General features: G+C 50.3%; 2 protein-coding genes and 1 long non-coding RNA gene across 6 annotated transcripts; 2 read left to right on the forward strand and 1 right to left on the reverse strand.

The window, feature by feature from the left end:
• The first annotated feature begins 3262 nt into the window (after positions 1 to 3262).
• Positions 3263 to 16021, forward strand: MLEC (malectin). The gene is made up of 5 exons (XM_086855680.1): positions 3263 to 3949; positions 7221 to 7399; positions 8709 to 8885; positions 9045 to 9102; positions 10250 to 16021. Exons 1-5 carry the CDS (start codon positions 3760 to 3762, stop codon positions 10477 to 10479), a joined length of 834 nt encoding a protein of 277 aa, XP_086711806.1. The 5' UTR covers positions 3263 to 3759; the 3' UTR covers positions 10480 to 16021.
• LOC111936607 (uncharacterized) lies at positions 6935 to 8608 on the reverse strand. 2 transcript variants are annotated; one of them, XR_015277701.1, is made up of 2 exons: positions 8539 to 8608; positions 6935 to 7083 (listed from the first exon to the last, which is right to left on the reverse strand). It is a non-coding gene; the product is annotated as an uncharacterized LOC111936607 (long non-coding RNA). The 2 variants fall into 2 exon arrangements; XR_002868274.2 differs by lacking the exon at positions 8539 to 8608 and adding an exon at positions 8266 to 8335.
• Positions 16021 to 24092, forward strand: UNC119B (unc-119 lipid binding chaperone B). Of its 3 annotated transcripts, none has more exons than XM_086855684.1 (5): positions 16021 to 17616; positions 18105 to 18218; positions 18723 to 18834; positions 19040 to 19212; positions 19887 to 24092. In XM_086855684.1, exons 1-5 carry the CDS (start codon positions 17409 to 17411, stop codon positions 19898 to 19900), a joined length of 621 nt encoding a protein of 206 aa, XP_086711810.1. In that variant the 5' UTR covers positions 16021 to 17408; the 3' UTR covers positions 19901 to 24092. The 3 variants fall into 3 exon arrangements, with proteins under 3 accessions (XP_086711810.1, XP_086711809.1, XP_086711811.1); XM_086855683.1 differs by having other exon boundaries at positions 20076 to 24092; XM_086855685.1 differs by having other exon boundaries at positions 23824 to 23916.
• Positions 24093 to 24134: the final 42 nt, after the last annotated feature.

Consider the following 24134-nt stretch of genomic DNA (forward strand, 5'->3'; position numbering starts at 1 on the left):
GTGTGTGCACTAGGGAGGGTTTGTGTGTGCACACATAAAAGCAAGGAGTGCAGATAGGTACCTGGGAGTGCAGCAGTAGAAGAGTTTGTGTGTGTGTATGCAAACTGTGTGTGTTTATCTATGGAGCTGGTCCCATCTTGGAAATGTGGGTGTGAGCCAAGAAATTGGAAAATGGATATTTACAGATCTCCACATTTACTGGCTCAGCAGCTGTATTGTTGAGGGTGATATTGAAGATGAGTGTGATAAACTGAACAGAGTCCAGAGTCCTGGTACATTATAAATGTGTTTAGGGTAACACTGGGGAGGGGGAGCTGTGTGCAGGCTTGTGTCTGCCAAAGGGAGTGCTGGTACACAGCTGTGCTTCACTTATAGTGGAGCCTGTTGAGGAAGGAGCTGCTTGTGCATGTGGAGCAGGACAGCTGTGCTGCTGCCTGTGTGCTGCAGAGTGCTGTGCCTGCCTGTGGGCACTGGGGATGGCTTGGGGCATATGCCTTGTGCCACAACCAGCCTGTAGGAGCCCAGTGGATAGTCAGAGGCCACAAGCATGGTGGCTGCCTCTGCCTACTCCTTCCCTGAACAGTCACATCTTTTACCTGCAGCATCAGATGGCAGGACAGTCTTTATTTAAAATGGTTACCACATGTCTAGAGGCTGGACTGATCCACAGTGCATTACGGTGGCTGGGCATCTTCCCTGCAAACTACAGCTGGTTTTGCTTAAACAGGTCCCTAGAGGTGCTTGTAGTGTGGCAGAACTGTGCCTGTCATCCCAAAAGTACTAGGCAAAGTCTGGCTGTAGGACACCTTTGTGTCATTGCAGAGGCAATCCTGGAACCACAGCTACTTCTGAGGAAAACTGAGTCTGCCAAATCATCTGTAGCTCCTTTCTGCCAGGTCTCATGATGATACAGTGAACAGGTCAGACAGGGCAGGTCTCAAAAGCCTTATTTTTATTTTTTTTTTCTTCCGGCAGAAGCTCTTGAACTTCTGCTGCTAGCCTGATTTTACTTTCACAACAAACCCCAAGAGTTATCCCAGAGTTTTACTGTTTTCTCGTGTAGTCAGGGGCAGAGATTAAAGATCCAATCTAAATAATCTAATTCCAGAGATAATCCTTTTGCTCTCATCTCAAATTTGGTACCAGGGAGGCTTCCAAGGAGCTCTACATGACAGGGCACAGCTGGTCCCTTGTGGGCACCTGAGCCTTGTAGCCCTGAACCATTTGAGAGGGCTGTGGGGCAGTGGGGCTGGCTCACACTCATTTCTTGGCTCTCTCATTAGCCATGAGATCTGCCTCTGACCCACACATCTTCGCTGCTCTTTTTGGACATCCCATTTCCAAGCAGGACTCCTAATCCCATTTTCAAGGAGGAAATGGCTAATATCCTAAACACGTGCCCCTTGTTGCTTGTGAACAATCAGGGTGGTGGGTAGACCAGGCAGGACTGATTCAAGACAGTCATTTTGGCACAGCTGCCAACGGACAGGGACAGATCAAGGGATTGAGAAAATTACCCTGAGCCTTTCACTTGTAGGTTACTGGTGTAAATCCAGCCTGCATCAAGGGACAGACTGATGGCTCAGTGGATTAGTAACAGGATGGAGCCTTTGACATCTGGGGCACAAACTGGCATCAAGTTGCTGGTGTCACGGAAGGTATTGATTCGGGGCAGCAGTGTAGGACACCACAGACACAATTCAAACAGCATCTGCCATCCTCTGCCAGGAGCTGTGACCAACCTGTGAGCCAGGGCAGGGCTCCTCTTGCCCCCAGATGAGCACAGCCACTGTCCCTCCTCACTGCTGCTCAGTTAATCCCTCTTGCTTTTTGATGCACTACTGATTCTTGGGAAATGATCATCCAAGCTCGTTTTTAGAAAATGCTCACCCTGGGGACACCTGGTAACACTTTAAGTGAGGCTCTTCCGTTTATGTGCTTCAAAGTTGTGTTCCTGAGCCACACATCGCAGTTTGAAGTGTAGGATTAGGGAGGATCATTTGTAATCAGCACAAATTAACTCTAATGAGGCCTCCCTCGGCCTCACCAACTGGACAGCATTGTCCTGGCCACGGCTACTTGCACTCCTTTGGTAACAGAGCTTGGGGGACACCCAACAGGTCACAAACACAGCAGGGATACAGATTAGCCTGGATTTGATCAGATGCTGCCAGGGCTGGGGTCTGTAGTGCTGAGATGATTTGCCAGGAATCAGCATGAGGTGGCTGAATCTGGAGAGGTGCTAAGTGTATGCATTTCATGCTACTAATCTGGATGTGGTTTCCTAAGGCACACAGTAGTTTTAGGAACCCCTTCCTGGCAGCAGTGCCCTGTCTGTCCTGGCCCAGTTATACCATGAGCCTAAGAACTGATGTCACAGCAGCAGGAACATGCTTTGGGGTGCACTCCAACCCGGGGAGAGCAGACTGGGGAGCAGGGCGTGGGTGGATACGCATTCTCCCAAACAGTTCATTTCTCCAAGACTGTGTGGTTAAGAGGCCCATAGGTGCATTACAAAAGCAACAAATGCATTTAATTCTCAGTCAGCAGCACCAAGTCTTTATTTATAAAAGCAAACGCTATGCAAAATACTTGAATTAATAAAACTGGCACTTAGAAGCAGCCACTGCTAATGCAGCCGGTGCCAAGAGCACAGGCCTGAGGCCTGGCCGGTCCCTAATGCCTCAAGGAACACCGTGGTCAGACAGAAGAGCAAACATTAAGTTATTTGTTCCCGCTTTGTGTAGGGACTGAGTTTCATTTGACCTCCATCTGAGATATCTCTCTCCAGCCACCTTGCCAAGGTCCTCTAGAAATAAACCCAGGATTTTACATGCTCCTATAAAGTGCAAGCTAGGGATCAGCCCGCTGGCAGTGTCACGGTCACCTCCCCGCCTTCCCCTCCACTGGCCGCTTTGCTTCTCAGGCAGATCATTGTGGTGCAAGCTGCTTGCACGCCACCGGCCGCTTCGCTCCTTACCGGGCGAGCGGCAGCTGCCTGTTCCCTTCTCCATGGCAGGGGCGAACAGGAGAAGCACCGTGTTCTGCCAAGGCAGCGAGCCGGGCTTGGGAGCCGCTGCTCAGAGCACAGCCAGCACGGGCTACCCGGACGTGGCGAGCAGCCGCCCCCGACGGCGGTGGAGCTCCCGCTGCCCCAGCTCCACTTCCAGCCCCTTCCCCGAGCACATCGGGTGCACGCCGGGTCCGCTCCGGTCCGCGCTGCCGCAGCGCCGCCCGTTGCCCCGGCAACCCTCCCGTCTGCGCTTCCCGCCGCCCCACCGTGCTCCGCGTTCCGCCGCGCTGGAGCACCGCGATTGGCGGCAAGGAGGGGCGGGCTCTGCCCACCGGCGGCCGGCGCTCAGGCCAGCGCTCCGGGCTGTCCTCGCTCCGGACATAGCGCTGGGGAGTGTCGTCCGTGCCCGCCGGTCCTTCCTGGGGGAGCCGGTTCCACATCCGCTCCGCTCCCTGCGCGGGCGGTACCGGCCCCGGGCACCTCGGCCCGCAGGGACCCGGCTCCCCGCGCCGCTCCGCCGCTGTCCCCGCGCCGCTCAGCCCAACCCGCCCATCGCCGCCGCTCATTGGTCCGCCGCCTTATGAATATGCAGATACGGGCCCGCGGCCGTCTAATGGCAGGCGGGCAGTTAATTAATATTCTCGTTTCGGCGCGCGGATTGGCCGGTGCTCGCTCCGCCCCGGCAGCGGGGTAAGCCGCCCCCTGTCGGCGGCAGGAAGGGGCGGGCGCGGCGCCGGGAGCGCGACATGGTGGGCGCTGGTGCGCGCGGGGCGCCGCTGCTGCCGCCCGTGCTGCTGCTGCCGCTGCTGCTGCGGGGCGCGGCGGGCGGCATCGCCGACAGCGTCGTCTGGGCCGTCAACGCGGGCGGCGATGCCCATGTGGACGTGAACGGCATCCACTTCCGCAAGGACCCGCTCGAGGGCCGCGTGGGCCGAGGTGAGGGCGGGAGACACGCCGCGGCCGCGGGGTTTCGGCGGGACAGCCCTCGGGGGCCCGCTCGGCTCCGCTCCGCTCCGGCTGCGGGGTCCCGCTGTGCCGGCGGGGTCTGGGACCCGCGCGTCCCCGGCGCCGTCCTGCCCGCAGCAGCCCCGGCGGGTCTGTGGGTGTCCCCGCAGGACGGCGGGGGCTCCTCTCCCTCAGCCGCCCGGGGACGGTCGCGGCCCGAAGGCAGCGCCGGCACTTGTCACCAGCGGGACTGCGGCCACGCTCGTCCTCCCGCCGGGCCCGACTGGAACCGCATTCACCGTGCCCGTGGCGGTGCGAGCCCGGGGCTCCAGAGGCGGCGGGATGAGCCCTGCGGGATGGTGTTCCTGTCCTCGGCCTGCGGGGTTGTGTAATGCCGGAGGGGAAGTGGCTCCGCGAGGGTTGGAGTGGGATTTCGGCTGGAAAGGCGGCGGGAGCGGTCGAGCCGTGCCGCGTGCGCCCGACGGTCTCCTTTTCTCTCCCGTTTTCCAGTGAAGAGCCCGTGTTCCACAGCAGGATCCCCCAGTTCGCAGCCCAGTGCGCAGCGCGCTCGGTGCAGTGGGAACAAGCTTTTCCAGCCCTCTGCAGCCGGATCTGGGTCGCGCGCGATGTGGGTGATGCTTGCAGCATTCTGGTCCCGACAGCGAAGAGCACAGGCTGCTCGCTGGAGCCCGGTGCTGGGCCCGGCACAGGGAAGGTGCAGCCGGCTGCTCTGCTCCATGCCTCAGTCGTGGCTGGGTGTTCAAGGGCAGGGACACGAGCAGAAGTAGAGGCAGATGGGAAATCATCGGCTGGTCTAACTACCAAGTCAGTAAAATCTTCAGCCTACTCTTTAGAACAGGATGAAAACTAACTGCACTTGCGTTACCTTTTCCTTTTTCCTCCAAGACCACCACAGTTTGAATTGTGCATGTTTCTGACAATTGGTGTACCAAAACATAGTAGATTCACTAATATATTGAAAAACTAGTTGTGCTGAGCTGCTCTGCTGTCGGTTATAAGCGAGTGGTGGAATGTGGAGAAGATGAGCTCTCTGTTGATTTTTGAGTCTAATCTTTGCTGTTTCCATGTAGGATGGTGAGGATTTTCCTTGTGCTATACAGCTGGAACTGCTATTGCTTACCTTGCATGAATGCCATCCCAAACGGAGAACCTTTTGGGCCCACTGGGTACAGTGGAGGTTACATTTAAATTCTGATAGAGTTTTTCGCACCCCTGGAAGCTGCTGCTGCAGTCACACAGGGTGCCCTCATGTCTGTAGGTCAGCTTTCCTTCATAGATCTCTCACATGCGTGACTTGAACGTCCTTGTAGACTTGGAACTATTTATTTTTGGGTTGAGGAGAAAAAAGGGTCTTTTTCAAGCACATTGTGACATGCACTTTCTTTGTGGAAAGCCCATGGTGTTTTCTCTGAGCAGCAGGCTGTTACTGTAATCCTGCTTCAGCCAGTGGTGCCAGGCACAGTGGAGACTTTACCCCTTTGAGCTCTCAGCTGCCTTTCCCTCAATGGCTTTTTATTGCACTATTGTTCTTTTACTCTGGGCTCCTTTCTGTGTTGATAGACATGTAAGGGCTATAGCAGAAATGTATGGCTGACTGGGAGGAAATGACCTAGGGATAGTAATTCTGGGCTGTACTGCCTCTGGGCAATTTAAAACCTTTTTTTTTTTTTTCCAAGCCTCTGTTCAGCTGCTGTGCCCTAAAGGACTGACTGTGCTGATGGCAATTACAGTATAGGCAGGTGCCAAACAAAGTTGAGTTACAGCTTGGTGTGTACTGCTCACTCCCAGTGAGCACCCAGACTGCTGTAAAATCCATCTTGCTTCCACAGCTCTGTCAACAGAGCTCTGACATGCAGGTGACAGGTCTTCCTCTCCAGTTACCTTCTTGGCTATTGAAGGACTTTCTTCCTATGCAGGCTTTCCTTTAATAGGAGCTGACTTCCCTGGAGTCCCTGGTTCGCCATCACTGTAATCTGTAGCCAGCCAGAAATACCTGCGTGGGAGGATGGGTTAAACTTTTCACCCTCTGTATTTCTGGTAGTTAGAGAATTCAGTCCTTATGCCCAAGTTTGAGTGGTAAAGAGAAGTGGAAGATTGCCTGAGCAGCTCTGTGTGAAACAGGAGACTAAGAACTGGCATTAATTTCCTCTCACTCGTTTGCATTGGCTCTGTCTTTGGCAACGTGAGCTGGGTTAGTAGTTCTTGCTTTGTCTTGGCTGATGCAGTGTCTGTTCCCATGGAAATGGGGGTGGGAGAGGTAAGTGTCAGCAGAGAACTTCGTCTGGATCAACTTCTGTCTGAAGTACCAGTGGGCAGATGGTGTCCACAGTCTTTCCTCCTGCACCTGCTTGGCTGGGGAATTGTTTGATGTGCAGCTCTGGAGCATTGTATCAGTTTGCATTTATACAGGAACCCTGATACAGTAACATACCAAGTGGGGTTAAAAGTTTTGGAGGCTGCTCGTGGTGAAACACTGAAAAGAGCCAAATTTTGTGATTTCTCTTATTTTGTCAGTTATTGTCCTGTTTGGACATGGTGTTTTGGCCCATCTCAGGGGCTCTTAGATGCCTGCAGATAGCGCCCATTTCAGCTGGGTGGCTTTGAGAACATCAGCTGATGGAGCTGCTGGTACTCTTGAAACACTTGTCACTTTTTTGCTTCCTTCATCTCATCTTCATACTGACAGGTATTGTGGGGCTATGGTGGGAAAAAAGGGCTTTGTAAGATGCCTTCATGCTTTTCACCCTTCCACCGTTCCCCAGGTATCATTTGAGGGGGGTGAGTCTCTAAAAACTGATACTATCAACTGCTAACTTCAAATCTGTTGTGTCAATGAGTCGAGTCAGTCCTATGCTAACTGTTCTAGTTGTTGAAGTTTGAAATTTGAAAATATTGTAAAAATATTCTAGGTGTTTTCACTTTTTAAAGCAAGAGCCAATGGTCAAGTCCTTTGGCTTTGTTTTTGAAACAGGCTTTTATTTCTGAAATGGTGCAGGTGAGATTACTGTGTCTTAGACTGCAGCAGGTCTCCAGACTTGTTTTCCTACATTTCTTGGATTTTGGGTCTTTGGCTTCTTGTGCTTCTGCTCTGGTAGTGCTGCCACCTGGTCAGAGCAAGGAGATGGGTCTGATGGGTTGTAAGTGCTAATGCCATTTATGGAGTTAAGCACTTCAAGAATATATGAAGTATTTCTTCCTCAGAGTGTAACCCTTCCTGTCACTCCTCTGTGCTTGAACCCAGCTTCTGACTATGGTATGAAACTGCCCATCCTGCGGTCCAACGCAGAAGACCAGATTCTCTACCAGACGGAGCGTTACAATGAGGAAACCTTTGGCTATGAAGTTCCCATCAAAGAGGAGGGTGACTATGTGCTGGTATTGAAGTTTGCAGAGGTCTATTTTGCACAGTCTCAACAGAAGGTAAGCAATAGCTCCCTGTGTGTCTCTGATCTGAGTTCCTGGCCAAGACTGTGTGTGCTCAGGTTGCCTCTGTTGCTTTGCATGCTGGAGCAAAAGGAATAAGGCACTAATTGTTAACTTAGGTCTCAACCTCTCCCAGGCTCTGAACCTTTAGAGCTCTCTTCTGAAGACTTAATTACAAAGTATTCAAACAAACATGTGCAACTAAACATAACTAGCAATAGAGTTTTACAACCTGTTTAGGCTGTGCTGGCTTTGAAAATTTTTTTTTCCTTTTCCTTGAACACTTGCTTCTGACTTGACAGCATATTTATTCTGGAGGAAGTATTGCATGGATTGAAGCAAGGAGGCAATCTGGTTTAAATAGCCGACTCAAAACAGTGCTTACAAATGTAATAAGACTTGATGCTGGTTCAGATTGATCCCAAAAGCAGAGTTAAATTCAACTGCTTTTTGCTTTTTAGAGAAGAATATTCCTTGTCCACTTTTGAAATCTCTCATGTACAGAAGTCAAAAGAAGCAAGCAGAACTCAAAGCACTGTGATAAATTGGGGTAGGAGTGGTATGTGTTTTAGTCTGGCTTTCCCTTGATTCCATCAGCTTCTTTAGGGTTGATCTCCTTAAGCACTGTGCTGCCTTCCTGCCAGAGAAGTATTTCAGGGAGCAGAACTGGTGGGGCTAGCTTACAGAACGGATGCAAAAAGCAACCTCAGATTAAACTGAAGGGCTGAGGCATCTTTGGTTCCTCTTCCTTCATGTGGTTCTGCTGGGATTCCCCAGGTACCGCCTGAAGTTTGAGTCATTACAGCCCTGAGGAGGACTTTCACTCTGAATTTACAGATGTGGTTAGCAGTTAAACATTTTACCTCTTTCAAACCCTGTGTTCTTCACCAGCTTGTTTCCTCTTCCTGCTGCAGGCTGTTAGTTAGAAATGGCTTTGTTCCCTAGGGTGTGATGTGTCACAGCCACCCCAGGGTGGTCAGAGCAAGTCTTCAGACTTGACAGGAGAAATGTTGTGGAAGAGAAGCATGAATAAAACTGGGCTGTCCTCAGGCCTGAACAGCAGATGCAAGGGCTGTTTTAAAAGAAGGCAGATTTCAGGGTATTTGAAAACATTGTTAATGTTTTGGTGTCTTTACCTGGCTGCTTTTGGGCTCTGAATCCTTCCCAAAGGAGTGGGCTGGGACATGTTACAATGCTTTCTGGACCTGGGTGCATAAAAAGCAGAGAGCTTTCCTGTTCTGCTCCCATTTCAACTGTCATGTGCCTGAATCTGCTCTGACCCTCTGTCATTTCTTCCACCCTGAAGGTATTTGATGTTCGCTTGAATGGCCACGTGGTGGTGAAAGACTTGGACATTTTTGACAGAGTTGGACACAGCACAGCTCACGATGAGATCATTCCCATGAGTATTAAAAAGGGGAAACTGAGCGTCCAGGGAGAAGTTTCAACATTCACAGGAAAGCTACACATTGAGTTTGTAAAGGTAATAAGCTTTTCAAGGCAGAGCCTGGATCTTCCCTTTCCCCTTCTTACCCAGTCATGTGGTGCAGCTGTGTGCTGGAGGAGTAAAGGCATTGGTAGGTGGGGAGACGTTTCCTTGTCTCAGAGCTGCAGCACTGACTGCTGCCTTTGCTTTTTCTAGGGCTACTATGACAATCCGAAAATCTGTGCCCTATACATCCTGCAAGGAACAGTGGAAGGTAAGCACAGTTTCTGAGCCAGGAGGCTCTTTCCCCTTGGAGAGCAGCCTGTTGCTTCTCAGACTATGAGATCATAGCTCTTGCTGACCCACATCTGCCAAAATTGTTTCTCTTTCACTGAGTTCCCACAGAGTGCAGTTGCAGAGTGAAGTAGGTGTGTACTGTCCTCATTCTCCTCTAAGTCACAAAGCTTGTGTCATTTTGGAGTGAGAAACATCAGTTTGTTTTGGAATTTCCTGTATATGGGGTAGAGGAGAAGGGAACATGTCTGGTCAGTCTCAGCTTATAGCTACAGATAAATACCCTCTGGCCTTGGATGTTAGCAGCAACCCTGCAGACAAATAATTTACAGTTATTTTAGCTAATGCTTAAGTATTTCTTACCTGGAGCTTTGTTTTGCCTTCTCAGCTTGAGGACAGGGCAGTGTTTTTTCCCAGATACCAGTTCCTCTGGATAGCTCTGGGGAATGCTAGAAAGGTCCTTGTTCTTTCATCACCCTCTTTGTAAGTGAGCTGGAATTGAAGCCCCTCTAGCTCCTGAACTAGGAGGTTTTAGGATCCCTGTCTGACCAAAACATCAATTTACTTTACTATGGGATGGTCAGGTGCTGCTTGTGGCCAGGTGGCACCTGCAGCTCAGGCCCCAGGCTCAGAAGGCTGGATTTGCATGGGACTTGGCCATGCTGCTCTCACAGCTCTAGCTTTGAGGGGTACAGTGATGTGGAGTAGGACTGTTTATGGAAAGGGTTGTTCCCATTCCTGTTTGCACCTGTATCTGCTGGTCCTGCAGGCAGCAGGTGCTTGTTCTTGACTAGATCTTACTAGCTGCAGTATCTGAATATGCACTCTAAGTGTGCTTTTGTGTATTAACTTGTCTGTGTGACACATTCATGGTCACACACATGGAAGGATGTAGTTTTTCTACAGGCTGGATGCTTGGATGCTCTTACCTTGCAAAGAAAATAAATAGTGGTATGATCCTCTGTGGTAGAAGATATTCCTGTCTTCTGGGTTGTTGTGGTTTTGATGGGGTCTCAGGTGCGCTCTTGCTGATGTTCATGTTGGTTCCGGGAGGGGAGAATGAAGTGTCTTGAGTGATCTCCCAATTTACATCCTGCCTGCTTGCAACCTTTTGTCTTGTTCAACAGATGTTCCAAAGCTGCAGCCACACCCAGGTCTGGAGAAAAAAGAGGAAGATGATGATGAAGATGACTATGATGATGGCTCCAGTGTCAAAAAACAGGCAAATAAGAACCGGGTTCAGTCAGGCCCACGTACACCAAACCCCTATGCCTCGGACAACAGCAGCCTCATGTTTCCTATATTGGTGGCCTTTGGTGTCTTCTTTCCTACCCTCTTCTGCCTCTGCCGATTGTGAGAGCAAGCCTCACAGTGCATCAGCCCAGGGGCTGGGAGGGAAGGAGTTGGACCAAATATGGTTGCTTTCAATTTCTCCACATTGTTCATAATTTAAGGGAAAAAAAAAAAAAAAAAAAAGAGATGATTCATTTGGAATGAATAGCAGGTCCAGGTAAGAGGGAGCTTACCTTCCCCCTTCCAGCAAGCAGCAAGGCCCTCGCCTTCCCCTTTGCACCATGTGCAGCCTCTGATTCTCCCTGGGGCATCCAAGAGTGAACTGAGTCCTGGCTGGGTGTGTATTGGGCCATTGAAAGCTGATGCTACCAGTCCTGGGCCATGTCCCACACTGAGAGAAAGCCATGTGCTGTAGGATCTCTGCCTTTACTGGGTGGAATACAGTTCCTCAAGCAGGAAAGCAGTTCTTAAAACAAGGCCGGGGTACACATTTTGTCCAGGAGCGTGGAAATGTTGTGGTGCTGTTGGGTGTCAAGTGACCGCAGAGGACATCTCAGCATCTCCCTGAATGTGTGCAACACAATGTATGGTACTCGCCTGCCTAAAGATACCAAGGCTCCAGACCAGCCTCCGTGGAGATGATCCCTTCCTAAGACTGCAAGCTGCGCCAGGAGCAGAGGGATTTATCTGGCCTGATTTGCTGCACCAGTTGGGAGAGACTTTCCTAGTCTGGCAATTGCAATGTTTGTTCCATCGCAGAGGGATTCTGCTGTAGCCTGTGAGAGGCTGACGTTGTTAGCGTCTGATCAGATGCACTTGTTTTCTGTATCGATTATGGCTTTTGTTTCCTTTAATATCCTTTTATTTTCAAAGGTTTTGTTTTAAGCCCAGTTCCTTGTTTTGCCTTTCCTAGCAAGTGACCTCTTCTTTGGAAGAAGCTGAGAATCAGGTGAACTAGAGAAGAGGTTCAGGACTTGTTCCTTAACCTTCCTAATGGTGAACTCCCTTCTCTGTGACTCTAACCAACCTGTGCTGTAGGACAGAGCAGAGCAACCTGGTGGATGCTCCCTGTGGTCTGTCAGTCCCTCTCTAGGGACCAGCCCTGCCTATGGCTGTGAGAAGTGGAGCTGGTCAGTGTTTGCAGTGAGTGAGTTTGGCCTTTTGCATATCCAAGCCCTGTAGTGAAGGGGCAGATGTCCAACATTTCAGTCCTGCAGAGCAAGGTGGTTTGTTGCCATCCAGAGATCTGGAAGTGAGCAATGCACTGGAGACAAGGTCACCTGCTTCCCCCAGGGATATTTCTGCAGGAGGCTTCTGTTTCCAAATGCAGAGCCTGTGCCTGCCTGGCAGAGGGAGAGCCACTGCTGCATCTTCTGTTCCAGGGCTGCAGGCCCCGAGGAACTGCCTTCTCACAATCTTGGCCTCCAACATGTTGAGCATTTCTGGTTGACCAGGAGGGAGATGTTCTGTTCTGGAGCAGGATCTCCTGTCCCAGGCAGGGTTGGATTTTTGCAGATCAGCTTTGTTGCTGCTGAGCTCTTGGCTCACAGAGTGCTTTACCTCACACTCTCTCCATTGTCCTCAGAAGTGTTGGGTCTTTCCCCGGAGCAGTGGCACTGAGCAGTGGTCTCCATGCTGCTCTGCCTCTCTGAGCCTGCATTTTTCTAGCAGTTGTTCCTGGGTTTGATCCCATGCAGTGGCTCAGCCTTTCTTTGAGCTGAGCAGGGTCAGCAGAATTACTGAGTTTCTGGCAAGGGAGCTGGAAGAGCAGCCTTTTCTGTTCTCCTGGGCTCAGAGAGCTGAAGCCTTCACTTCCTCTTAACCCTCAAGCTGTGATAGGAGCTGTCAGCTCAGGGGCTCCAGCGTGGAAGCTGGGGGAGGTGACAAAATGCTGCTCTCTGCAGCAGTGCCATTGAACCTTGCCTTTCTGATCACATCACTGCTACAGGCCTGACCCTAATTCTATATCTGCGAGCTGAAAAACAAGCAGTACCTTAATTATCTTCTCTCCAACTGCACAAAGGGTAGTTTGGGACAGGAGGAAGAGTCCCTGCCCCAGTTAAAGGAAAATACAGGCTTTAAAGAGAGCAGATCTTGAAGAACAAACCTTAGGATGAAAGGTGGTAAGCTTAAAGTTGTCTGCTTCATCTTCTAGCTACTGTCAAAATCCTAATACTTACAGATCTATTATAAAATATGAGCTCTGATTTGTTCAGTGACAGTGCCTGCAGCATTTTTGGGATTGCTCTAACTGGATAGAAGAGACATTTAGATCTTTATCAGTTTTGAGAACCATGAACTGTGATGATTTGTTAAGCAAAGAACCTGGGGTTGAAAGCATGTGTCTCTCTAAGGAGCTGCTCTCCTCCAGGCCTTTTAGGGTGCATTTTATTTGAGCATCCTTGAAGCAAGGAATCACTTGACTTCTTGTGGCTCACCCAGTAATCTCAGCACCTTGCCTACCATGGGAGAAAGGTTGTGTGTTTAGATGTGCAGAAGTCAGAGACAAGTCTAGGATAGTTTATCCTGGCCTCTCCTAGCAGCCAGGGCACCCATTTGGTGCCATCAGCTGCCCCAAGGCAGAGCTGTACAGGCTGTGATCTAGTTTGTTCCATTTGCTCAGTTCAAATGAATTTGTCTTATTTGAATAAGAATAGGAAGGAGAAATAGTTTGTCCTTCATGGCTTCAATTTAGTTGTTTTGACTCTGGTTTTATGCATCTTTCTCACTACAAGGCTGGTTTCTGGGGGGTTCCTGCCCCTGTTAAGATCCTGTGAGCATTTCCTTGCTGGTCCATCCTCTCCTGACAGGTTTGCTTTGGAAGGAGCCTTCAAACAAAGCATGTGGGAGCACTGAGGATGGTGGGGGATAGCCAGTCAGCACCTTGTTGGGAATACTGGAGTATACTATAGCTGGAGTACTCCAGCTCCCCTGGCCATCTGTTTAGTGTCTGCAAACCAGACACTATACTCATGGGTATAATGAGGTACCTGGTCCTGACCAGGGAAAGAAAAGATAGGGCAGATATGGCAATTTTATTAAAGCTTCCACTTAATAAAGGGAAAATCACTGTCTGTGATGTTTCAGGCCTGGATCCAGCCTCAGCGTAGTGGTTTCAAAGCTTATTTTAATTGTCCTTCAGCCCCTCCTTTAAGCCAGGCTATTGAAGTCTTCTGTGTGTGTGACTACACATCTCTGACCCTTTTGAGTGTCCCAGGTGGCAGTGAACAGAAAGCCAAATGAATTCCCTTCTCTTTTTGGTGCCTTTGTCTCAGGCTTTGAATAAAAGTCTATTTGAAGAAGCTTCTTTTTTTTTAAGGAGCTTCTGAGTTTTTTTCTTTTTCTTTAAGGGACAGGCATTCCCTGCCCTTGAGATCAGATGGGGACTGTCTCCCTGTCCCCAGATGCTAGCTCTGGAGGTCACAGCTGAAGTTAGAGAACTGTGAGCAAGTTTCTTTATTTTCAGCCCTTAAAGTCAATGGAAGAAAAGTCTAGCAGGGGATAGAAGAACTGGAAGAGCTCCTTCAGGTCTGATCTCCCCCAGAAATCTCCTGAAGGCAGGATGGAGAACTTCCAGACAGTCTGGTGCCTGGGCGTCTGTGCAGTTCAGAGCTGAGTGAGTCATGCTGGGTCCTGGTAGTTGTATGGCACTGACAGCTTCTGGGTGCAGAGTGGGGCTTGGTGGGTCCTGCAGCACCAATTTACTCACTGAGGGCTTGCCCCGTGCTGCTTAGGTCTCAACACAGCAGGGACCTGGGCCTTGTCCCTTGGCCTTTAAGTTAAAATGGGATTGCAGTGGCCAGGGAGGTGTCTTGCTACAGGAACTCTGGGCTGAACAAGCCTGTTGCTGACAGAAAACAGCAGGAGGGAGAGGGCCATGAGAGCAGCTTCAGCCCTTGATGTGAGACAGATTCTGAGCAGCTGCGAAGTACCAAGTGTTTCAGGCTCTGTTTGGTGCTCAAATGTGGGAGAGATCAGTCTGCTTCTTGCACGTATGGTGGGGAGGGAAATATCCTTGCTGAGAATCCAAGGGAAATGGGAACTGGGCCAGCACTGAGCTAATTTACCTACTGGCACTTCTGCATCTCCACAACAAATGCCAAAGCCTAATACAATTCAAAGATGCTATTTTAACGTCGGCCTGGTTCCACCAGTCTGTCTCCACCGGCTGGTCCCAAATAGGCTCACACAAATATTCTCAACGGCACAAACACACCAGGCTGGAGCTGGGAAGGCTCAGAAAACGTGATCACACGGATGGGCCTCCTGTGCTGCACCCCTGCTTCGTGCTGCCCAGCGGGTCTGGGGCACATGCATTCACCTTGGATCCAAATGGATTTGACCCAGGAGTATTGTAGCATTGAAAGGTGCTGGGATGGATGGGAGAGGTGAAAGCAGGTCCATGTCTTCCGGGACTCTGGCTTGCTCAGAGTTTATTGCTGTATATTAAATACTATTTTTGGAGATTGAGGGGAAGATGAGGGTGGGGAGGGATGTGACGATGCTGTCCCCAGTCTGATTGGAGGGATGCTACTGCAGGTTATTGATAGGTTTTGATTTTTTTTCCCCAAAAAGTGCTTTATTTAAAATAACAGAAATATCAGCAGAACAAGTGCTTTCCACCCTCCTAGAAACTGTGATGGCTGATTAGAAAATGTGAATCATCTTTTGCAAGCATCTGAGGTTTCTGCTGAAGAGTTTGTGTGATGGAGATTTGAAGGCAAGGGGCAAAGTACAGCTTCAACCAATTTAGCTGGGAAGAATGTGAATCTAGAAAGTGCAGGATCTCTGCCCTGGAGTTGTCCCCAGTCACACTTAATGGGGTTGTGCTCTCCTGTGCTACCATGGCTGCTCTGTCACACTGTGGCAGTTTCTGAGCTGGTGTTTTGGAGCAAAGCAGGGGCTGGAAACTGGCAGGAAAGTGGGGGCTTGAACTTCTTGAGGTTTCCTCTGGGGCTTTGTGCCTTCAGGGCTTTCCCACTTGAGAAGCAGCTGGCTTAGTAAAGCAGCCCTGGAGCCTGTGAGAGCAGAGGCAGGATCTGTGCTCCATGCCAGGAGGCAGCAGCCAGGACTGTGAGAGGTGGTGGTGGTGTTTGGTTCCCTTTGGGGCAGCAGCAGTCAGCGTTGGCACATGGTCCCACTGCTCCATAGTGCCTGGCTGTGGATGTGACCTGTGCCACTGGCATTACAGACACATCACAAACTACTTAACAATGCAGGTCTAAGTTGTCTGTAAAGGCTGAAGTATGGGGAGAAATCTCCATCTGTACTTGTCACCAGTTCAAAGGGTTTTTGAGGAGGATTTTTTATTTTACTGCCCATTGCTTTGTGTTACAACAACTTGCATTGACACTTTTTAGTTTGATTTGCAGCAAGCTTGGGCCCTAGGTGAAAAGCACAGATAACTATTTCTGATTGCATCGGCTTTGCAGGGACTAGTTTGGGGGAGATGGACATGGGGGTGGGTTATTTTATTTTTGGTACATGGTAGCAGTTTTATTTTTTAATTTTCCCAGGATGTTTGGTTGAGGGAATGTTCTGAAATCTACTGTCTGGCAGTTTAACCAGCAGTGTGCTAAAGGAAAATAAACAAAATTATATTGTCACTTGGATGAGATGGTCCCTCTTTTCTGGTGGTGGGGGCAGAAGAGCCCCCTCTGTCCTGCACCCATGCGAGGGAGGCTGAGCCTGGCTGACTGCCAGGTGCTGCCTCCAGTACAGCCCTGGTGATCTCTTGCCTGTTGTTTTGAGTAATTAAGTGACAATCGAATGATACAACATCCTCTTAAAAGTGCTGATGTGTTTGTTGCTTCCTGCTCAGAGCCGGAGCACCAGAGATGTCATCTGCCTTCTGGGGCTTTGCAAGCTGCCCCGCTTTGAGCTTCAAACCGTGTCAGAGAGAAAGCAGCAGCCTCGTGCCCAAGGTGCCTGCTCCTGGGCAAAGAAGGTGGTTTTCCAGAAGGCCTGGGACTGTCCTTCCTTAGGGCACAGGATGGAGGCACCAAACCCATGCAGTGAGGAGGATTTAGTAGCATTGGTGTGGGCAGGGTTTTTTGAAATAACATTTGGCTGGTAGTAGCAAGAGTGTGCTGCTCACAAGCCACAGAAAGCGCCATAAACCACTGCTCAAAATGTGCTTCTGGTCGTCGTGAGCATGTTCAGTGTTGGCTGGAGTCCAAAAAGAGGATGCAGATGTTTGTTGTTCCTGCCCCAGTTCCTCAGAGGACTGGAGGTGACTCTTGGCAGCTCTTGCGTGCCTACTGCGGGCTGGTGGGCTGCCCCTCTTTGGGAAGAAACACATTCTTTCCTCCGTGTGTTGCCCCTGTGAGCCCTCCAAATGGGACCTCCCCAGTTCCTCCCTCCACTCTGGGGCGACTCGTCCGATGTGTGCCACTGCCAGCTCCGCTGTGTGGCCATGAAACTGCCCGAGCCGGGGGCACACGGTCCTGTCGCTGTTCTGCTCCCCAGGGACAGCAGCTGGGGTGTCCCTGGGCAGGAGCGTGGTGTGCCCTCCGTGGCACCCTCTTGCTGACTCTGCTGCTCCCCGAAAAGCGCTTGCCAGCGTGTCCTGCGCAGAGCGGGGCTCTCGGGGGATACCTGCTCTCTGTGTCAGCGGCTGCGCTGCGGGTTCAGGCCGTGCCTTCAGAGCAGGGAGCCCTGAGGGGTTTTATTGGCCACTGAGGGGTGATCACCGGCTCCCCGGGCGCTGCTGCAGGAGCGGGATGTGGGCTGGCAGCCGGCCGGGGCCAGCGGGAGTGGGGCCGGTTTTATTTGTTCCTTGTGTTGTTTTCTCTCAGGTAACTCAGCGTTCCCAGCCGGCCTGTCCCGCTGCGTCCCCGGCGGTGCCCGTGCGGGGCTCTTGGGTCACCCATCCTGGCGCGACCGGGGCGGGCCCTGCTGAGCTTCGGGCGCGGCATTGCCAGGCAACGGCCCCAGCCCCGCCCCGCGCTCCCATAGCTACCGAGGCGGGCGGCGGCCATCTTGGCAGCGGCCATGAGCGGCTCCAGGGCGCGGGCGGCGGCGGCGGCGCCGGGGCCGGACAAGAAGCTGCCGCCGGGCTCCGCGGGGCCGCTCAGCCGCCTGCGGGGCCTGCGCGGATCGGCCGACGCGCCGCCACGGCAGCCCTGGACCGAGTCCGAATTGCTGGCGCTGGAGACCGTCCGGCCCGAGCACGTCCTGGGGCTGTGCCGGGTGACGGAGAGTGAGTGCGGGCCGGTCCCCGGGGCGGCGGGGGCTCTGCCGGCCGGGCCGGGCCGGGCCTTTGGCGTGGGGAGCGGCGGGGCCCGGCCCGGTGCTGCCGCCGGGGGTCGCGGCGGCTCGGGCGCTCTGGCCCCGGCGGCTCGGGGAGCGCCCGCCGACGGCTCCCGTACAACTTCCAGAAACTTTGGGGGCTTTTGTGCTGTTTGAGGGTTTTGATTTGTTAGAGGCTTTTTAGGTTTTTTTTTGTTTTTCCTCTGGGTTGATGATCTCTGCTTTTCTGTCCCAGTCGCATCCCTTTCTTGCTCTGCTACCTGGCACCTACCATGCCTTTGTTTATCACATCCTTAGTTTTGTCTTACTTTCATGAAGCTTCTGCAAAACAACAAGCAGTACATATCTTATCGGGCTAGGGCTAACCAAAAAGGAAATAATTTGGTAAGTGGTCACGGGTGTTTTGAAATGTTACTGTATTTTTTATCTCTCTTCTAGATTATTTATGCAAACCCGAGGACAACATTTACAACATTGACTTCACCAGGTTTAAGATCCGGGACCTTGAAACTGGAACAGTTCTATTTGAAATTGCCAAGCCATCTGCTTCAGGTACAGCACACAAACATTGCAGGAAGGATGGAGAGACTCAGGGAGCTGTGAGGTTGCAATGGGATGGGAGAATGGGATGACCCATGCAAACTGAGCAGAAGGGTCTTTGGGTATATGTCCTGATGATTACCTTTCCTTTAAGCATAGGACTGAGTTTATCTCTGCTGAGAAGCTTGTGATAAAAATGTGATTATTCTTGGATGGAGGAGAACTGTTGACTGGCAAGCTTCCTTTTTGGGCTGATTATAATAGAGATTAGTTCATGTGCACTGGCAGTTGTGAGTGGGGATATCCTGTGAGTTTGAGGGCCACCAAGGTTGGGCCAACTGTCATGGCAAGTCTTTCCTATTTTACTTTGTACCAGTATAAGTCTCAGGCCAATTATTAAATGTGTTTACATTCAGTACCTAAGCAGTAGGCAGCTTGTCCAGATACACCCACCAGCCACTATCATCTCATGTGTACACTATGAGCAGAGTAACTCCAGGCTGCTGTGTTTTCTAGAGCACGATGAGGAGGATGAAGACGACAGCAGTGAACTGGATGCAAGTGCAGGTCGCTTCGTTCGGTACCAGTTCACCCCAGCATTTCTCCGTCTTCGGACTGTTGGTGCAACGTGAGTATGAGTTCATGGAAAGAAGGGAGAATGGGATGTTTACAAAGTGTCACTTGACAGTTTATAACAAAGCTGTGTTGAAGACTCTAGAGAGCCTATCTTAGACTACAGATATCAAACTCTCTGTAGAGAACTCTTGTGTAGCCTCATGCCTAAGGCTCTGTTCTTCCCAATAGCTGTTTTTTCTCCTGATTCTTCCATGCAGAGTGGAATTCACAGTGGGAGAAAAGCCAGTGTCAAACTTCCGAATGATTGAGAGACATTACTTCCGAGATCGCTTGCTGAAGAACTTTGATTTTGATTTTGGCTTCTGCATCCCCAGTAGCAGGAACACATGTGAACACATTTATGAATTCCCTCAGCTCTCAGAAGACCTTAGTAAGTACCTCCTTCACCACACTGAGTGGTGTTTTGCTTGTATGTGCATCTGCTCATTCTCTCATTCTCTCCCTCTTCTTGTGAAAGAAGTTGTGACTGGGATTGAGGGGACAGGAACAGATACAGGTTCCCAGTTTAGCAGTGTGTAATCTTGTCTGAATTAGAGATTTGTGCTGCAGTCTCCTCCTTTGAAAATGAAAGCCTGAGACAACCTGTGCTAAGTCACAGGCTGCAAGAACTTATCAGAGTCACAGGGCTGACATGCCTCATAGTGTAGCCCAGAAGAAAACAAAACACTGAAGAAAGGCTCTTTTTATAGCCACCCATCTGTTATCTGCACTTGCTTGTTAGGGCTAGAACCTCCCGCTTTGGAACAGAACTGGCTCTTCCCTGAGGTCTGTTTTTAAGCCTGCTAAGATCTCTGCAAATACAGATTGCGCAGGGTATGTTTGACCTCGGGGTGGATAGAGCAGAGGCACAGGGGCCCTTGGGGCTGCCTGGCTGTGGGGAAGGTTTTGGATTTTCATCCTGCCTGTGTCCATGGGGGGAGTGCCACAAACGAGCTCCTTCTGCTTACAGATGTGATGGCTGCTCGGCTCCACTCATGGCTCTGGCAGTTTCTAAGGTTATTTGGAATGAAGTTACTTGATTCCCCCTCTGTTTCATTTTGACAGCACTTGGCCTGTGAATAGGAAGAAAGGAAAGGGCAGGCTGCAGCCTTTGAAGTGTGCTCAGCAGAGCAGTTTGCTTCTCTTCCTTGGGTAGGGCAGAGCATCAGCCTGGTAAATCCAGTGGAGTGGCAGAGTCCTTTTTATCCTGACTGTGGCTGGCTGTTGAATGTAATGGAGCTTTCTCTTTCACAGTCCGTCTGATGGTTGAAAACCCGTACGAGACACGCTCGGACAGCTTTTACTTTGTGGACAACAAGTTGATTATGCACAACAAAGCCGACTATGCTTATAATGGAGGACAGTAATCATTCTGTCTGCTGGATGCTGTGATGCCCTTAACCATTCCAGATGTGCAGGAGCGGACTGGAGTTGTTGTCTTGTGCAACAAGGCTTCTTGCCAAACTTTTTCTCCATGCACGAGGCTGAGAACATGAAGCAAAGATGACGGCTTCTGAAAGGAAATCTCCCTGCAATGCCTCTCTATCTGACACTCAGTGTATCCTGCCTCTCCTTCTCTGTTCCTGGCTATCTTCTGATAACCTTGGTTAGGTCAGTGGTCTGAGGCACTCTTAGACAGTTCTTGCTCTTAGTCTTTCTAGTTAGGTTGCACCTCTAGTGCTTCTGATGTTTCACCTCTTGGGTGAATATCCTTTTTCAACTGTTCAGGTTGTTTGTGTTAAGCTATTTCTTAGCAGGAAAATCTTAACCCCTTCAAGTAGCCAGTGATGCTTGAAGAGCAGATCTTTTGTTCAGTTGGATAGATCATCTCTTCAGTGGCAGTGGTTTTGTTTGTGGCATAGCTGACATTAATTTTTAGGGTGCATCCCAACATTTTCCAGTGGGAAACAGAGTAATTCAGCTTCTAAGCAGTGCAGGAATATTCCATCTGCCTCTGGGAGCCTGAGCCGTCCCTAAGAACATTTAATCTCTGTTTTGCCAGAGATTTCACTAGAAATATGAGATAGGGGGAGGAGGGGGCTGTCCCTCTGATAGCATTTCTGTTTGAGCTTTTGTGAGCAAACTGCTGAATTTTGGAGCTCAGGAGGTCAACCTTAGAGCAGAAGTTAATCTCTCTATATTTACCATTTCTCCTTCTTCCCTTTGTAGGAATTTTGGCCCTTGGTACAGAATGTATTGCTTTTTAGGTGGACAGCACATTGTCAGCTTTGCTGGGGTGGAGCTGTCACTCTGGTGGGGCTTGGAGGAATGTGGAAAAACACTTGAAAAATGAGTAGGAAGCAGAGCTTCCTAGGCTTCAGTCTTGTAAACCTGACCCATCTGTCAGAGTTGCTGTGATCAGCACCAGTTCATTTTCTTTGTTGCAGTGGAGATATTAGTAGCTAAAAGCTTCCTGGGTCAGATCACTCAGTTTTATGGAGTGGGATCCTTGGAAAGTGAGAATGTACATGGTTCTCTTTTTCATTGTTCCCATCACTGCTCTGCCTGCTCAGCTGTTTATTTATGGTTTAGGAAGTCATGCTGCTGAGGTTGATACCACAGCTGTGTTTGGGATCTGGCAATGGGAGATAGCATCGTGCAGTGGGAAGAGGAGGACTTGTGTCTTGCCAGTAGCTATGTTGGGGCCCACCTCCCAGTTGTGCAAAAATCTCAGCTATTAAAACCCTTTTTTTGCCAGTTTTGATGTCTTTGAGACTGGTACTTTTCCTGTCCCCATGCTGGGCTGGGCAGTTGTGTCTCTTGTTAGAGGAGTTAGATTGTGTCTAGACTGGAGACCTTTCTTAACACTAGTTCCATTTGTTCTTGAAACAGTTAAAACCTAACTCTTTGATGGTTACCTGTTGTGTTAAGAGGGATTCAGTGTAGTTCCTGTTTTAGTAGGATTGAGTGGGGTGGACATCAGAGCCTAGAGCCTGTTATGCAGGCATAGGTGCATAGACAGCAATAGGAAACCACTGCCTTTACTTCCAGATTAGTGAAAGCAACTTTGGCATGGAACATCAGCTGGCATCAGAGTAAGCAGTGAGTGTGTGGGGTAGCAGCCATGAAAGAATCTCCAGCTCTTAGGAAGATATTTAATTATGATTAACCACAACAAATGACCTGTTCTGGGTGGAGCATTAATCATGAGCAACCACAACAAATGTCTTGGGAATGTGGAGGGGCAAGGTCTGCCTGATGAGAAGACGAAGAACAATTCTACCATCATCAATCCCCCCTCCAGCATCTCCACAGGCACTAATGCAATCTTGTTCAGGATCTTCAGGATTCGTTAAAGCTGCTTTTGAGGTGGAGCTCGAGTGAACACCTTCAGCAGCCCTCATGCTGTGCCTCTGAGGTGGGAAGCATTTACTTTGCTCTAAGTTAATCACAAGGCAAGCGTGCTTTTCATCGTGAAGTGTTCAGAAATAGCATCCGAAGAGCCTACTAGTTATTCCCCGGCAAATTTTAGCATACGGAGCTAAATTTTGCACGTAGTATAAATCCAGGTGCCTTTAAACATTACTTTTATCACACTTTCTACATGAAGCAACCTCTCTGTTTCCTTCGGAGCGGCGATTCCCTCCCGTTTCCCTCGTCCCTGTGGAGGCTCCTCCAAGGCTCGTGGCGGGCGCGGGGCGCGAGCGCCACCTGGCGGCTGCTGGCCCGCCTCGGGTCCCGGCAGGAAAAGGGAATTCCTGTCCTGGCCCATCAGCTGAGACGAGGAAACGGCACCCAGGCGCTTGCTTTCACACTGGTGAATGTGTCAGCTGTTCAGCAATAAAAGGGAGAACTGGAGGAAAACCGGGAGACTCGCAGGCAGCAGGAGCACCCTGTGGTTTTTAGCTGAGTTTGTTTGCTTTGCCAAATCAGAAGGTCTTTGCCCTAAAAGCATGCTGCAGGAAAAAGGAAGTCCCTACACAAGGGCAACCCAGCACTGAAAAAGTTGATTGTAATCCAGAGGGTCAGGGATTTCCAAACTCCTGTCCATTCTTTAGCAGTTTCCTTAGGATTCCTTTTCTCTTAGGTTCTTTCTATAAAGCCTCTTTTCTCTGTGGCAGGGATGATGTCTTTGGTAAACATGGTTTAGCAGACCAGTTTCCTTCTGAAGTATGTGCTCTGGTGTTTTAACGATGGGTCAAAGCTACTCATGCCAGTGAGCTTGGAAGAAATTCCACTGGGATCACATCCTTGATAGCTGGATGGTCAGTCCTAGCCTGCTGCTGCAGGCGGAGGAGATGTGTCAGTTGGAGTTTGAGCAAGGGAAAAGACTACATCTCTCAGGTTGTGTGCTGAGTTGGAAAAAGAAAAAGGTTGGGACCACATTGAGTTCTGCTCAAAACTTCAAAAAGAAAGGGACCAAACCCACAAACTCATAGTATGTTTTTTCCAGTATTTGTCCTCATAGTACCAGGACCTCTTTTTCTTATTTTTGAGGCAAGGACTTTGGATCCATGCCAGCAAACTTCTTGGAGAACTATTTTCATATCTTGAGTGTGGAATACATACTGCACTTTGTGAAGGAAGGTAATTTCTTGTTGTATGGACTGGGTACTTCTGTCCTTGTCCTCTCTTTTCGGTAGGAAATGTCTTCCTTTGTGTGTCTACTTGAGGATTTTCAATGTTTCTTGTTGCAGAGAAGCAGCAGCCTCTTTTCTGGTGCTTGGGGATGCTTATTCCATTATCTGAGGGTTCAGAAAGAATAAAACAAGTGTTTAGTAGTCAGAAATGAAGGAGGAAGGTGGTGCTGGAACATTAAGGTCCAAATGTAGCAACTCTACTTCTCAGCTCTGTGTTTCATCATATCATCTTGAGCTGTTTCCCAGTCTTGTACCCTGCTGTCCTGTGACACGGAGCTACTTTGGAACTACTTTGTGCTACGCCAGAGCCTGGCTCGCTGTCGCGTGTGACCCTTGGACATAAACGCTGCCATCTCTTGTCCTTGCCGAGGACAAGGCTGAGTGATGGCAGCCTGGTGGAGTCAGCACCTCTTCCTTTGCAGCAGCAGGAAAGTGAACACCAGCAAACGCCCTGTCCGCCTGCCTGGATCCCAGCGCTGTTACAGGACTCGTATTTGTATCTCTCACAGTGTGGCCTTGGGGCTGCTGGCCCGTGGACTCCTCTGTGCTGTCCCCTTCGGACCCTGCTCCCGTGGCCGTGGCAGCGCCGTGGGGCTGTCCTGGTGTCCGGGGTGTCCCCGCGGTGCCGCTGTATTTGTACCCCCGTGATTTTGTCACCAGCAGTCGGAATAAAGGACCTTCCTTTCTTTTCCTTTCCTTTCCTTTGCCCCCTGCGCGTGCGGCCCTGCGGGGC

This window comes from Cyanistes caeruleus, chromosome 18 (assembly GCF_971803275.1).
Source record: "Cyanistes caeruleus chromosome 18, bCyaCae1.hap1.1, whole genome shotgun sequence".
Lineage (NCBI taxonomy): Eukaryota > Metazoa > Chordata > Aves > Passeriformes > Paridae > Cyanistes > Cyanistes caeruleus.

Bases quoted from the DNA above. Each gene is read 5' to 3' on its own strand.
- UNC119B (XM_086855683.1), top strand. From the start codon at position 17,409: ATGAGCGGCTCCAGGGCGCGGGCGGCGGCGGCGGCGCCGGGGCCGGAC. The intron at 17,617-18,104 runs GTGAGTGCGGGC...TCTCTCTTCTAG, and splicing joins GCTGTGCCGGGTGACGGAGA to ATTATTTATGCAAACCCGAG. The intron at 18,835-19,039 runs GTGAGTATGAGT...TCTTCCATGCAG, and splicing joins CTTCGGACTGTTGGTGCAAC to AGTGGAATTCACAGTGGGAG.
- MLEC (XM_086855680.1), top strand. From the start codon at position 3,760: ATGGTGGGCGCTGGTGCGCGCGGGGCGCCGCTGCTGCCGCCCGTGCTG. The intron at 3,950-7,220 runs GTGAGGGCGGGA...GCTTGAACCCAG, and splicing joins CGAGGGCCGCGTGGGCCGAG to CTTCTGACTATGGTATGAAA. The intron at 9,103-10,249 runs GTAAGCACAGTT...CTTGTTCAACAG, and splicing joins CCTGCAAGGAACAGTGGAAG to ATGTTCCAAAGCTGCAGCCA.